Source organism: Lipophrys pholis (assembly GCF_963383615.2).
Source record: "Lipophrys pholis genome assembly, chromosome: 7".
NCBI classification, from domain to species: Eukaryota; Metazoa; Chordata; class Actinopteri; order Blenniiformes; family Blenniidae; genus Lipophrys; species Lipophrys pholis.
The window spans coordinates 31,867,980-31,881,762 of record NC_137638.1 but is presented as its reverse complement, the minus strand read 5'-3'; the positions used below and the strand labels follow the sequence as shown (position 1 = coordinate 31,881,762).

The window sequence follows — 13,783 nt, the reverse complement described above, 5'->3', positions numbered from 1 at the left end:
CACTCTCCTCTGACCTCCACCTTCAGATCAGACTGTTCTTCTCCATCTCTACGGTCTTTGAACTCTCTCAGACTCTCTCACCATCTCCTGACCTCCACCTCCTCCATCATTATTTCTCGCTCTGTAAAATTCCTTTTCTTCGTCTTTTCTTCCAGGATTTAACGTCAAATGCTGGAGATCAACAGGCTGATTGAGATGTAAAAATATTGACGAGGCCCTTTGCATTGACCATTTATGGTAGAAAGTGGGTGTGTTGAGGGCGGGGCCTGAACTATCACCTTCCAGGTGGACTGGATCTAGAAATGGAAAGTGCGTGCAGATGTGCGTACGCATGGTTTTAGAGATCCAAATTATTTTGGGCCAACAAATATTTTTAGTAGGAATCCTACGCAAGGTTTTATAAATGAGGCCCCAGGTGCTTTCGAAAGCATAATATAATATAATTAGGGATGTCTCGATCAGATCGGTAGATATCGGATCGGGGCTGATATTGGTGATTTGTGAGTGATCGGGAATCAGCAAATCCGGCCAAATCTAAAATCTAAAAAAAATAAAAAATAAACGCCGTCCGTAACGTCCCCTAATAACCACAACAATCAGGGACTACAAGCTCCGGTCGAGCTGCAGAAGCTAGAAGCAGGCGGAGCGGGGCCATAGACCTATAAAACTAGAGTTATATAGAGTGGTTTATGTGTTCATATGCAGAAGTCTACTTCTAAAGTTCTATGTGGTCTGTCTTCTGCGTTTTTGTTGTGTTTGGTGAGTCACAGCGCCCCTAAAGGCCTGGCATGTGTACTACATGCCCTGAAGCCTGAAGCCTCGTGTTGAGCCGTGTTCATAGTGAGGTGTGGACAGAAGTCTTTTGGGAGAAGGCCAGGGAGGAAAAAGATCGATTTTTTTTGTCGTGTGGATGTACCCCCAATTTACAACAAGTAAAGAAAAAGCCGCACCAAAGCAGCAAACTCGATGCGGCCTTAAAATAAAGGATTTTAAAATAAAGAAAAGTACCCACAGGGGAGCGATATGGCGAAAAAAATAAGCCAGAACGTTACACTAGTTTGAAGGGAGACTGGGTTATTCTGAATAAGTTTTTGAGAGTACTATGTTCAGAGTACTTTTGTCAAACAGGTTTTACCACTTTGAAGTGGAATGAAGTGTTTATAATTCATATTGAAGTGTAAATGTTTTGTGACAATTCAGGTCAAACCTCTCATACTGCTTTAAGGTAAACTGAAGTTTAATACACAAAGAAGTTACATTGGAGCCTAAGAGCATTTATGTTTAAGTCATTCTGAGAAGAATTTTGATTCAATAAGTGAGTTTTATAATAATTTCTAGCTAAACAAAGCTTCTGCCAATAGTGCTTTTAGCTCCAGACATCTTAGTTGCTCCAAAAATAGACTATTGAGTATATTTGCTATAGCAATGGAAGTATCGGATCGGGAAAGTATCGAAATCGGCCGATACTCAATTCGGAAAAATTGGATCGGTATCTGGGGCAAAAAAGTCTGATCGGGACATCCCGAAATATAATATAATATAATATCCATCCATTTTCTCTTTCCGGGTGGCGGGGGAGACAGTCTGAGCCCAGATCACATAGCACCCATTAAGAACCGCCCTGCAGGTGGTAAGCCCACGGGAAGGTCGCACCCGGCGTGGGACACGAACCCTCTGCCTTGAGATTTCAAGTCTCATGCTCTACCAACTGAGCTAGCCTGGGGCATAATATAATATAATATATTGTAATGTAATGTAATGTGATGTAATATATAATATAATATAATATAATAACAACAATCAGTTGGTGTCATTCATATTGAGGCAGCTGCCTGATTTATGCATTCGGCCTACCAAACATTAACTCTTCACTTTGTGCTTTTTTCATGAGGTTAGTCACGTATCTGATGGGAGTTATTGATCTGACTGCCTCTTTGCCCCCTGCAGGGTTCAGTTATTGATCTGACTGACTGCTTCTTTGCCCCCTGCAGGGTTCAGATAATGATCTGACTGCCTCTTTGCCCCCTGCAGGGTACGGAGCAGGCTCTCTGCAGACTGCAGCAGCACTTCCCGGAGCTGCAGGTGGTGGCGGTCAGCGGGAACTACTGCACCGACAAGAAACCTGCCGCCATCAACTGGATCGAAGGCAGGGGCAAGTCTGCTGTGTGCGAAGCCACCATCCCTGCCAAGGTGGTCAGAGAAGTGAGGAGAGCCAACACAATCACAATATGCAACTCATTTATTGTCCTGGCCACTTAAACATGCCTCAGTCAGTATTTATTGCAAGTCTGTAGATAATATCTGGCACATTTCACTGCTTCAGGGATGCACCCGAACCCCTCAGTTCTTCCAATATGAATATACCTCTGAGAAAAATCTGCTTGGTGTTTAGGTTTTAATCACCTACTGTTCAAAGTTCTTGTATTAATTAGCATTTTTTATCTGACGTTGGATATTGAATTTCTAAACTTTAAACAGTGAAATAGGTGATGGTACATTCACAAGAATCAACTACTTTGGACTCATCTATACTCTCTTTATGTATGCTTTGTGCCTTTTCTGTCCAAAAGTATAGAACACAGGCTAAAAGTAATATAGTACATGGTGTTAACTTTTCCTGCTCCGGTCTCCAGACCGTAGTCGGGAGAAACGGGGGAGAGTAACTTCACCCCAGGGACGAAGCTGTCCCAAGCTTTGGAGTTAACTCCCTTCCGTGACAGCCGGTGAAGAAACAGGACACGGGGCACTGTTTCCGAGTTACACACTTGTTCTCTTTATTTGCCACTAACTTGGTCTTTACATACAGCTTCTTTCTGGACCGTTCCGCATCAGTACACTCGCTACCTCCCGGACGTTGATCAAGCAAGCCAGGCCCCTCCCACCCTGTTAAAGGGGCCACGCACCCACACATACACACTGATAACAATGGCTTAAAGTAATCCAGCACCATACCAGATTTCTGGCGTGTAGTGTTTGGTTTTAAAAAAAAAAAAAAAAAAGATAGGACAACATTTCCAATTTCCAAGTTTGTCTACCATTGGAATGAGGGAAACACACCTCTTGCTTTTAACCAAACAAATATCACTAGCTGGAGGGAAGTAGACTCGGGGCAAGTCTTAGAAAGACGTTGAGTTTCATGCAATTTAATGGAAATTATTTTTTTTTAAAAAGTATTAGTTAAAAATAAGAAATAAGTAATTGCCAAACAATCAGTCTTTTTTGAAAAGGATTTATTTAAATTAGTTTATATTTCTGTGCAAAATGTAACAATACCTAAATAAAAGGGAAGGCGTGAGATTGGAGCACAGACTGTTGCCAGAGGTGCAGGGGGTGTCACGCAGCTAAGATGGTGGAACGTATTCACAGACTGAGCTGCTGTGGCGACTGAAAGACGCTTTCCGAGGTCACGTGACAATACCGGGCGTCTGTGTCGGCCCGGTATTGAACGCATGAGTTTTAACTGCATGTCGGAACATGCAGTTAAAACTGTGGTGGCCGTGCGGACGGATCCAACGGCAACATCTAGCAGTTTGGTTGCTACATGCGAGGGTTGTTATCTAATCTCAAACACTGAGCAGCTACGGGTGTTGGTGTTAGTGGAAGAGAGAAAAAGAAAGGAGTAAAGCTCTAGCGAGAAAGGTGCGGGTACGATTCCCTGTTCCTTCACACAGAGCTTGAAGTGGCTTTTGAAGCTGCGCTGGATCGCTGGTGTCTGAAGTGAAGAAACTGAGATTCGTGTGCGAGATGGTGCATTCGTACACAAACTAACCCTAACTCCAGCAGCTTGATTAAAGACAGTTATATTGTTTGAATTTTGGACACCTGTGATGTTCGAGTTGGCTCAACCAATCAGTGAAGCTCTCCATTCACGGCTGACTTTCTATTGGTTCCAAACCCGGGGGGTGGGGCCCCTCCTGGGGTCGCTGTGTCCCTCCCCTTTTATTGTTCACTTAAAGCCCCTTATATATGAATATACAAAAATATAGCTTTTTGCTTTGAAATATACTTTCAAAGTGTTTGCTTTTATGAATGGTTATAAAAAACAAAATTTTAAACTGAATATCTGGAGAATTAAATCTGCATTGTCCAGATAATCTTTCAACATTTGGTTTAGGATTATAAAAAGTTCCTTTAGTGTGTCAGTAATTGGTGATTATGGAAGATTCAATAAAATTTCACCAATGAACGGAAACTGGAGCAGAAACCTGCTTAAATTGGCTCATCATTTGTAATGAGATTTTGCTTCTAGGCCCTCATCAGGATGGGCATATGGCATCCAGAAGAACCAAACCCAAACATCTTTTGTGCCCTTTTACTCTCTTGCTGCATCATGATGTTTCTCTTTGCCCTCGTAGGTTTTGAAAACCACCACTGAAGCTCTGGTGATGGTGAACATCAACAAGAACCTGGTGGGCTCAGCCATGGCTGGTAGCATCGGGGGGTATAATGCACACGCAGCCAACGTGGTGGCCGCCATCTACATTGCCTGTGGACAGGTAACTGCAGTTTGGAGGAGGCGCCACACGACTTTGCTCTTCCTGTGTTGACCACTGCATGTCCTGCAGGACCCAGCGCAGTCGGTGGGCAGCAGTAACTGCATTACCCTCATGGAGCAATCAGGACCCAGCGGGGAGGACCTCTACATCAGCTGCACCATGCCCTCCATCGAGCTGGGCACTGTGGGAGGGGGCACCAACCTGGCCCCCCAGCAAGCATGCCTGCAGGTGCTGCACACTGTCCCTGGAAAAAGCTTAAAATCTACTTCAGAAATGCATAAGATAGGCAATATTGCTGCTCACGATCTTTTGATAAATCATTAGGGGTTTTTAATGATGGAGCAGCTGCTGGTTTGTTAAAATGAGTCTGCAGGAGGTTAATTTATTAGTGTTACATTTTATTTCAATTTGATGTTTTATTTTTTTAAATAAAGATAGTTTTAAATAGTTTTCAGAACAAATTTGCAGTTTTTTTTTATTAGTTTTTAAGTTGTTTATTATTGTAAATTCAGATGAAAGATTGAGAATTGTTTGATCGATAATCAAATCTCCAGGAGACATACAATTCTAAAAGAAAATATACAGAGAATAGATGAAACGATGCTCAAGAAAACATTGTTTGATGTTTGTTTTTTTCTTTCAGAGTGATAAAATCACACATATGAAAGAATGTAGTTGATGACCAAGACAATGAAAACAATTCAGAGCAACAAAGAGAAGCCTTTAATTTTAGAAACAACAACAAAAAAAATCACGTCATTAATTTTGATTAAATAAAGAAAATCATCTTTCACAGCCTCCACAACATTGAAATTCAAAATTATGGGAAAAGAAGGAAAAAATACAAAAAATCCTGAAAGAAGTTAAATCTAAATGTAAGAAATGCAGTTGCATAGATCTTGGCCAGGCGAGTCTTAGTGTAAAACGCGTATTTAACTAATTTGAACTTGAATAACAGTGTTTCACACAAATGGAAGACTTATGTATTGATTTGAGGATCTGTTTGTAGATATAAGACATTCAGATTTTATGATGACATGTGGGGCGAGGCATTATGGGTGAGGTTACCAAGCAGTTTCTTAAACAACATGAGGAGCAGGAGCAGAGCTGCAGCAGCTTCAGTACGAATCAATGTACCTATAGATTTCAACAATATCAAGTGAATGAACTGAAAGAATCAAATCACTGAAAGCAGATATTTGTCGGTAGAACACAGAAGCAGAGAAATGTCTTTCTTTTCAATGTCAGATGTTCCAGTTTTATGAATGAAATTACTCTGAAACAGATGTAATCCTGAAGGGAAATGCCACAGCACAAACAGTGTAAACAAGCACTGATGAGCAATATAAGATGTTTGTCTTCCTTAACAGCTAATGGATATCTAATGTTTAAATTGGTTCTTGCATTTGTTTCAAGCTGATTTCATCCAGAAAACTGATCTAATGCTTCACAAGACACTTCATTAAACAGCACCGTGTGAATGTGACACGTGAAAATTCTGTAAACATTTAATTTATTTTTAAGCAGTTAGCAGTGATGAATCCAAAGAGACTGGAATATGAAGTAAAAGTGAACATGCGTCGTTTAATTGTTTTCATTTCAGAAAATGTTCACATTTACTCGACAACGTTTTGAAAACTATGTCTGTTGTAAGATGTGTAGTTAGAATGTAGGTTCACTAGTTGGTGCTGTTGGTTGTTTTTGTACCTAAGCCACAGATGCAACAGAGAACAATACGGTATAAACATTAACACTGGGAGAACTTGGACATTCTATTGGACAGATAACCAAGTTGGATTGTTGTTACGGTGACTTTCAAAATAAAACCACCAAGTTGGACTGTTATTACGGTGACTGTCAAAATAAAACGGAAAGTTCCGGATGTAACTATGGTTCTATGAATCCCGAACAGCCAGTGGATGAGGTGTGGCCACATTCACCCTGTAGAATCTGGAGAAAGCGCCCGGCGATGCCCATGAAGCCACGCCACAGATGTCCTTCAGAGGCACTCGCCTCAGGGCAACCAATGACGTAGCAACACTCTTGGTAGAGTGGCACCGCCCACCAGATGTGACGGGACAGTTACTTGCCCGATATGCATGGGCAATTACGTCGACAATCCAGTGGGACAGGCGCTGTCTGGAGACAGCACAACCCCTGTTAGGACCACCGTAACAGAGAAAGAGCTGATCAATCCCCGAAAGCCTACAGTAGCTGCAATGTAGGCCGTCAGGGTGCGCACTGGGCACAACAGTTCAGGCTGGACCACTGGCTCCCCGGGAGGAGAGTTGAAACGTGCCAGCTGAATGGGCTGGTTGAGGTGAGCACGGGACAGCACCTTAGGGAGAAAAGCCATGTTTGGCCACAGAGTGACTCCTGAGCCATCAGAATTCCACCTCAGACGCTGGTTGACAGAGCGTGCAGCTCAGTGACACGCTTCGCAGAGGAAATGGCCAGAAGGAACGCGGTCTTAAGCGTAACCCACTTTAGCTCTGCTTGCGCCAAGGGCTCAAATGGTGAATGGCGTAGTGTGGGAAGATCCCATGCTGGGGACCTTGTGGCTCTTGGAGGATGCAACCTCCAAGCCCCTTTCAAGAAAAGGGACACAAGCCTGTGGCTACCAATCATGCCATTGTCGACCATCATATGTCGACAAAATATTGCTGCGACATAGACTGTTAGCGTTGAGGGACAAAAACCCTTTGTCCAGAAGGGATTGGAGGAAGTCCACAATAGTTGGCACAGGGCAGTGCACTGAGTCCTCCTCCTGCCTTGTACACCTGTCGGAAAACAGTTTCCATCTGTTCTCGTTCTGGAGGCGAGTAGATGCGGCTCTCACATTCATTATAGTGTATCTCACTGGGTTGGCACAGACACTTACTGTAAGAGCGTGTCGGGCCTCCCAGTGGCCAAAGGGACAGTTAAAGGCGTTGCAGATTGGGGTGCCAGATCCGCCCTGCCAGTTGGGACAGGAGATCCCTCCTGTTGGGAATGCGCCATGGTGCGCCGCTACAGAGGCTGTGCAGCAGCAGGAACCAGCTCCTTCTTGGCCAGAAGAGAGCTACAAGAAGGATCCTGTGGCCCTCCTGAAGGGCCCTGTGGAGTACCAGCCAAATCAGAGGAAACGGGGGGGAAGGCACTAAAGAGGCCATCTGGCCAAGGATGAGCCAGTGCGTCCTGGCCGAGAGGACTGGTTGTCTAAGCCAAGGAGAACCACAGAGGGCAGTGGGTCGACTGCTCTGACGCGAAGAGGTCCACCTCTGCTCTGCCGAAAAGGCTCCGAATAATAATCACTACCTCCCGGTGGAGGGGCCACTCCCCTGACGGAGGTTTCTGACGGGAGAGAGAGGAAGTCTGCAGGGTGGTTCTGCTCTCCTGGTATATGCATTGCTCGTATGCTGACCAAGCGGGGGGCTGCCCATGTGAGGAGCTCCCTTGCCACTCTCAGCAGCCGTGCAAACTTGGTACCACCCTGGTGATTTATGTGATACACTGTTGACGTGTTGTCTGATTGCACAAGGACACTCTTGTCCCCAACTGCACGCAGCTCCAACACATTGATGTGTGCACCTCGGTCCTCCACAGACCTCCGCCCATGGGCCGTCCTGCTCTGCCACACTGAACACCATCCTGAGGGGCATGCATCTGTGGTAACACTCTCCCTGCGAGATGGAACAGAGCCTAGAGGGACACATCTGAGCATGTAAGCCATGTCCCTCCACGGAGCCAGGGCGCAGAGACACCTTGAGCTTCCTGCACCTGTGCCTCTTGGCATCTAAGTGGAAGCTGTTCAGCCACCTCTGCAGCAGGCACAGAGACAGCAAGCCCAGAGGAACTACCCCGACGTTAGCTTGCCTAACAGACAGAGGAAAAAGACTTGGTCAGCCAGCAGCCCTCTACAAATAGGGCGAGCTGGTGAAAGATATCGTCCACATGGTGGGAGGATGGTTTTGCCCTCATTGTTACACTGATAATGATACCCCGATGAAATTTGTTACCTGAGATGGCACAAGGCAACTCTTCTCCACATTTACCTTTAGCCCGAGTCGAGCCACTTGGCACAGGAGACGCTCTGTGTCCCAAGGGACACCTGGGCACAGGATGGAGCACAGATCAGCCAGTCGTCCAGGTACGGGAGAACCTTCAAGCTCTGAGACTGTAGAGGTGCAAGGGCTGCAGACACACACCTTGTGAAGACCCTTTGGGGAGAGGGAGAGGGAGAGGCTGAAGGGCACCACCCTGAACTGCCAGTGGCAGCCGCGGTATGCGAATCGCAGAAACTGCCGGTGTTGCTGAGCGATTGGGGTGTGAAAGCACACGTCCTTGAGGTCGATCGATGTGAACCAGCCCCCATGCGCCACCGTTCTCAGGACATCAACTGTGGTTAGCATGTGGAAAGGTATGACCTTCATAAATTTGTTCAACCCTCTGAGGTCTAAGATTGGGTGAAATCCACCAGTTTTTTACCCCACCAGAAAATATGTTGAGTAGAACCCTCTGTGACGTGCCTGATGGTCTACAGGCTCGATGGCGCCCTTGGCCAGGAGGGCGGACAACTCCTGGTCTAATGCGAGAGCCTTCGCCGGGTCACTGATGGATGTCATTTTGAGCCGGCCGGATGTGGGGGGCCGGCGGCGGAACTGAAGTTTGTACCCGTGGGTTAGAGTGGCAACCACCCATGGGTCTGTAGCATGAGTAGCCCACTGTTTGAGCTGCTGATGCGAAAAATACCCCACCGCCGGCCCCAAGGCCTTAATCTCTGCCCCCCCCCCCCCCCCCCCCCCCCCCCCCCCCCCCGGCCCCTCGGGGCTCTAGAGGGAGGGAGGACAGGCTCTGGAGCTCAAAATTGTCTGGGGGGCAGGCGAGCAGAGCCCTGAAATTCCTGGGCTGGTCTCTGTGCGGGACGCTGGGCATCGCGACAACCAGTGGAGTAGGTTGTCGGCGGAACGTGGGTGCGAAAAGCAGCCGGGGGACCCCTTGGCCTGCAGGCCAGGGGTCTATCAGGAGGAGGCATCCGGCTAAGCCTGGCAAGCTGCTGCCTGGTCTGCCCAGCCTGTATGGTTCGTTCCAGCGCTTCCTGGGCTGCAGGACCAAATATCTTCCCTGGTTCCACTGGGAAGCTGCGCTGCCTCCGTCAAGTTTGACTGGGACAGCCAAACCTGACAGCGACCTTGGACTAAGATGGACATTATCCGTCCAAGCTCTCTAGACATGAGCCCAAATGCCTCCAATGAGGCATCACAGAAGGTAACCGCATCGTCATTCACACTGCCCTCTTGCAGTGAAGCTGAGAGGGCTAACATGAGGTGTGACAGCACGTGCGACTAGCACGTGCTCCAGCATCATAAGCCCTTGTGAGAAGGTCATCGGTTATTCAGCACTAGGGTCGAGGACTGTTACTCCTTCAGATTATCCTCTGAATGGGGAATAGCGAAGGCTGTGGGGGCGGGCCTGCGCGTAAAGAAAGCGCTTGCAGGTGCTGCTTCTGCCTACTGTGGGACAGCTGTGTACAGCCGCTGTAGGGCCAGGCGCATGATAGCGCGCATGGAGTTGTCCTCCACCTCTTCCTCTGAACTCTGATCTGAGGAGTGGGAGCCCTGCTCAGACATCTGGGGTCCCACATCTCCAAAAACCTCCCCATAATCACAGAAATGGCTAGCGAGAGAGTGTATCCTCCTCGGGCAGCAGCGCTGGAATTGGGGGCGAGAGTGCCACATCATCCGCCAGGGGAACAACCGGCTGGCTGTCAGTCAGCAGGGATCTCATCTGGGCCAGTTCAGCAGGCAGCTGCTTGACTTTAGAAGACAACCCCCTGTGGTCAGCCTTGCTTTCTTCCTGGAGGGGGCAGCTTCCGTAGCCCCTGCCCGCCGCTAAGAGCGTGTCTGATGGGCCAGAGGTGGCTTGCCTGATGGGGGGAGGTCGACCTCAGCTACTGGGCTTTCCACCCCCACCAGCCTAGCAACCCTTGCTGCCTGAGGTAAGTAGCTGCAGTTCATGCAGGGTTTGCCTGACAGCGCCTCTCATGGGTGCTCAGGACCAAGGCATGCAGGGCATACTTCATGGCCATCCTCTGGCTGTAAAGAAGCCCCACAGGATGTGCAGGTATGAGCCCATTTATTGTAGTTGCACCGAGAAAACAGTATGCCGATTGGCCGAGTATAGAGATCGTATACTGGGGAAGGGTGCGCACACGCTGCCTGCACAGTAGAGGCTCAGTATAATAAACAAAAAAAACAGCCACTGTACTGTGGTCGTCAAACCGACGATGGGCTCTGGGCGCGCGCACGACCCACCAGCACACAAATTAAGTCGGCAAACTGAAACGTCGGTCCCATGGTCCATCTACTGAGCATGTGCACAACAACTAGTTACTACAACTGGTGCGCGGAACCGGGAGCAGGGTTTCAGAAAATTTGCTTTTCCCTGTTTAAATGGAGTCGGAGGGTTTTCAAAATATTATGTTTTCAGTGTTTTCACCTCTGTGATGTGAACAAACCCCCAAAATGCTACGAAATCTTTCTGCTTTCACTTGAAACTGTTGTCATGTCAACGGGCCGAGCTTCACAAAGACAAAAGCAAAGGATGTTTAGTGGGTTTCACTTAGTTTTATTCTTACTGCCATGTTGTTCCTACTGTAATACTGTGTGTCTTTGCAGATGCTGGGCGTGCAGGGCGCCAGTCCAGACTGTCCGGGTGACAACGCCCGGCAGCTGGCCCGGGTGGTCTGCGCCACCGTGCTGGCTGGAGAGCTCTCACTCATGTCGGCTCTGGCTGCTGGACACCTGGTCAAGAGTCACATGACACACAACAGGTAACATGCACACACAATTTTTACTGACCTCTAGGAAAATCACCAACTCGAAACACTTTTTTTGTTTTTTTAATTTAACTGTGAAAACCTCCGAATTGTAACTTTTTTCACACGTAAGCCAAAATACTTTTTAATGTAAAATCAAAAATACAACTACCCAAATAATAGAATGAGTCAATAAACTTATCTGAACTAAATATTTCAAATATCGATAAAAATGGAATGTCATTTTACTTAAAACATACAGAAAAAGCAAAACATTTTACCTCTTTTCTCACTTATTTGAAAAGATTTTATTAGCTCAGGTGTTTTTCCTATTTTTATGAGTAATTGATGTTATATCTAAACATTTACTTTATGGTATCATATTTCACACTTTGTTTACAATGCAAGTTTGTATTGTCACTGTTGGAACATTCTGTAAAATTTAAAACAGACCGTTTTGGTATGCAGGTCATTTAAAGCCAGTATTCACCTCTGAACAGTACAAAAACAACAATGTAGAGGTTATAGAGGATACTTAAAGTATGAACCTGTGATGAAATGTTCCTTAAATTAAATAAAAGCAAATGTGTTGTTCCTCATCTGTTGGACTTTCTGATCAAGCAGGGTAAAATATAACCTAAAACCATTATGTTACAGTACAAAAGGAGTAAATACAGTAAAGGTACACTCACCTGGTCCACTGATTATTCAAAGATTATTCTTTGAGACAATAAGAACGGTCCGTGTACCTTCCAGTCATTCGATTTTCGTTTTGATGTCGGAGAATGAAAAACCGGAAACCATTCGATTTCCGTTTTTCGATTTGATATTGGGAAACGGATACTGAAAACATTATGGTCGTATTTTATTTCCCTATTTTTGTTTAAGAAACGCATAACGGGAAACCATCCGATTTCCGTTTTTCGATTTTTAAATTTTAAAACGAAAAACTGTCTCCCGTTTTTCGTTTCCCAATATCAAATCGGTAAATGAAATTGGAATGGCATGAAGGGACACGGACCAAGAACCCTAGCCTAATTTTGAGGTGAACAAATAATGTAGTTATCAGAGTCAACACAAAAAACAGGTAAAGCTCTGTTTCAACCTTTTAAAAAATATATTGGTTCCATTACATTTCTGAGCAGTATTCTTCTTCAAATTTAAAGTTTTATTGATTTAATTCCATTTAGTTTGAGTTCTTTCTGATAATCTCCCGATATTTTTGGAATCAGTCGGGTTTCAATGGGAATATGTAGGGAATTACAAAGATTTAGGAGACCTGACCGATGAGACTTTTATTCTCGTCTGTCTGACCCCTGACCCCTGACCCAGTCCCTGACTCGTTCCCTGACCCAGTCCCTGACCTCTGACCCCTGACCCAGTCTCTGACCCCTGACCCAGTGCCTGACTCGTTCCCTGGCCCCTGGCCTAGTCCCTGACTCGTTCCCTAACCCAGTCCCTGACCCCTGACCCAGTCTCTGACTCCTTTCCTGACCCCTGACCCAGTCCCTGACTCGTTCCCTGACCGAGTCCCTGACCCCTGACCTAGTCCCTGACTCGTTCCCTGACCCAGTCCCTAACCCACTCTTTGACCCCTGACCCAGTCCCTGACTCGACCCCTGACCCAGTCCCTGACCTCTGACCCCTGACCCAGTCTCTGACCCCTGACCCAGTGCCTGACTCGTTCCCTGATCTAGCCCCTGACTCGTTTCCTGACCCCTGACCCAGTCTCTGACTCGTTCCCTGACCCCTGACCGAGTCCCTGACCCAGTCCCTGACTCATTTCTTGACCCCTGACCGAGTCCTTGACCCCTGACCCAGTCCCTGACTCGTTCCTTGACCCCTGACCGAGTCCTTGACCCCTGACCCCTGACCCAGTCCCTTACTCGTTCCCTGACCCCTGACCGAGTCCCTGACCCCTGACCCAGTCCCTGACTCGTTCCCTGACCCCTGACCGAGTCCCTGACCCCTGACCTAGTCCCTGACTCGTTTCCTGACCCCTGACCCAGTCTCTGACTTGTTCCCTGACCCCTGACCTAGTCCCTGGGTGTTAGCACTCCCCCCTCCCTCCTATTCTGTCTGCCTTCATTGAACAACTCGCGATGCTGCATGTTGTCGACTTCGACCAAAAACATTTCCTACCCATAATTCCTCAGTAACATAGTGACCGGTGGCATCCCATGATCTTCCCACATGTCCTCCAGAAGCTTCTTCTCTCAGCTTATACATGAAGATTCTATATTTTGATATAGAATCAGTGAGATTCGGTCTTTACATAGACAACAACTCAGGGCATAGGCATCATGTCTAATCATTTTACTCACATTCAGGAACATAAAAATGTATATCGGCAATTTATTGCCATCGTCATTCACAATATACAGTCACATTCTGCATGTCCATATATTTGATGACTCAAATGAAACCCTACTGCACTAGATTGTGTCGGTAACTGGTCAGAACCACCACTGAGATTCATCATTATTTAACA

At 46.6% G+C, this 13,783-nt stretch overlaps 1 protein-coding gene across 2 annotated transcripts in view; it reads left to right on the top strand.

The window, feature by feature from the left end:
• The window catches only part of LOC308111823 (3-hydroxy-3-methylglutaryl-coenzyme A reductase-like), a 55,446-nt gene that overhangs the window by 39,847 nt on the left and 1,816 nt on the right, over window positions 1-13,783 (top strand). For both annotated transcript variants that reach the window (XM_080466867.1, XM_080466868.1), the window contains 4 exons: window positions 2,032-2,202; window positions 4,356-4,496; window positions 4,566-4,724; window positions 11,153-11,307. In XM_080466867.1, coding sequence (XP_080322993.1) covers window positions 2,032-2,202; window positions 4,356-4,496; window positions 4,566-4,724; window positions 11,153-11,307 — 626 coding nt within the window. The remainder of the gene's footprint in view (window positions 1-2,031; window positions 2,203-4,355; window positions 4,497-4,565; window positions 4,725-11,152; window positions 11,308-13,783) is intronic.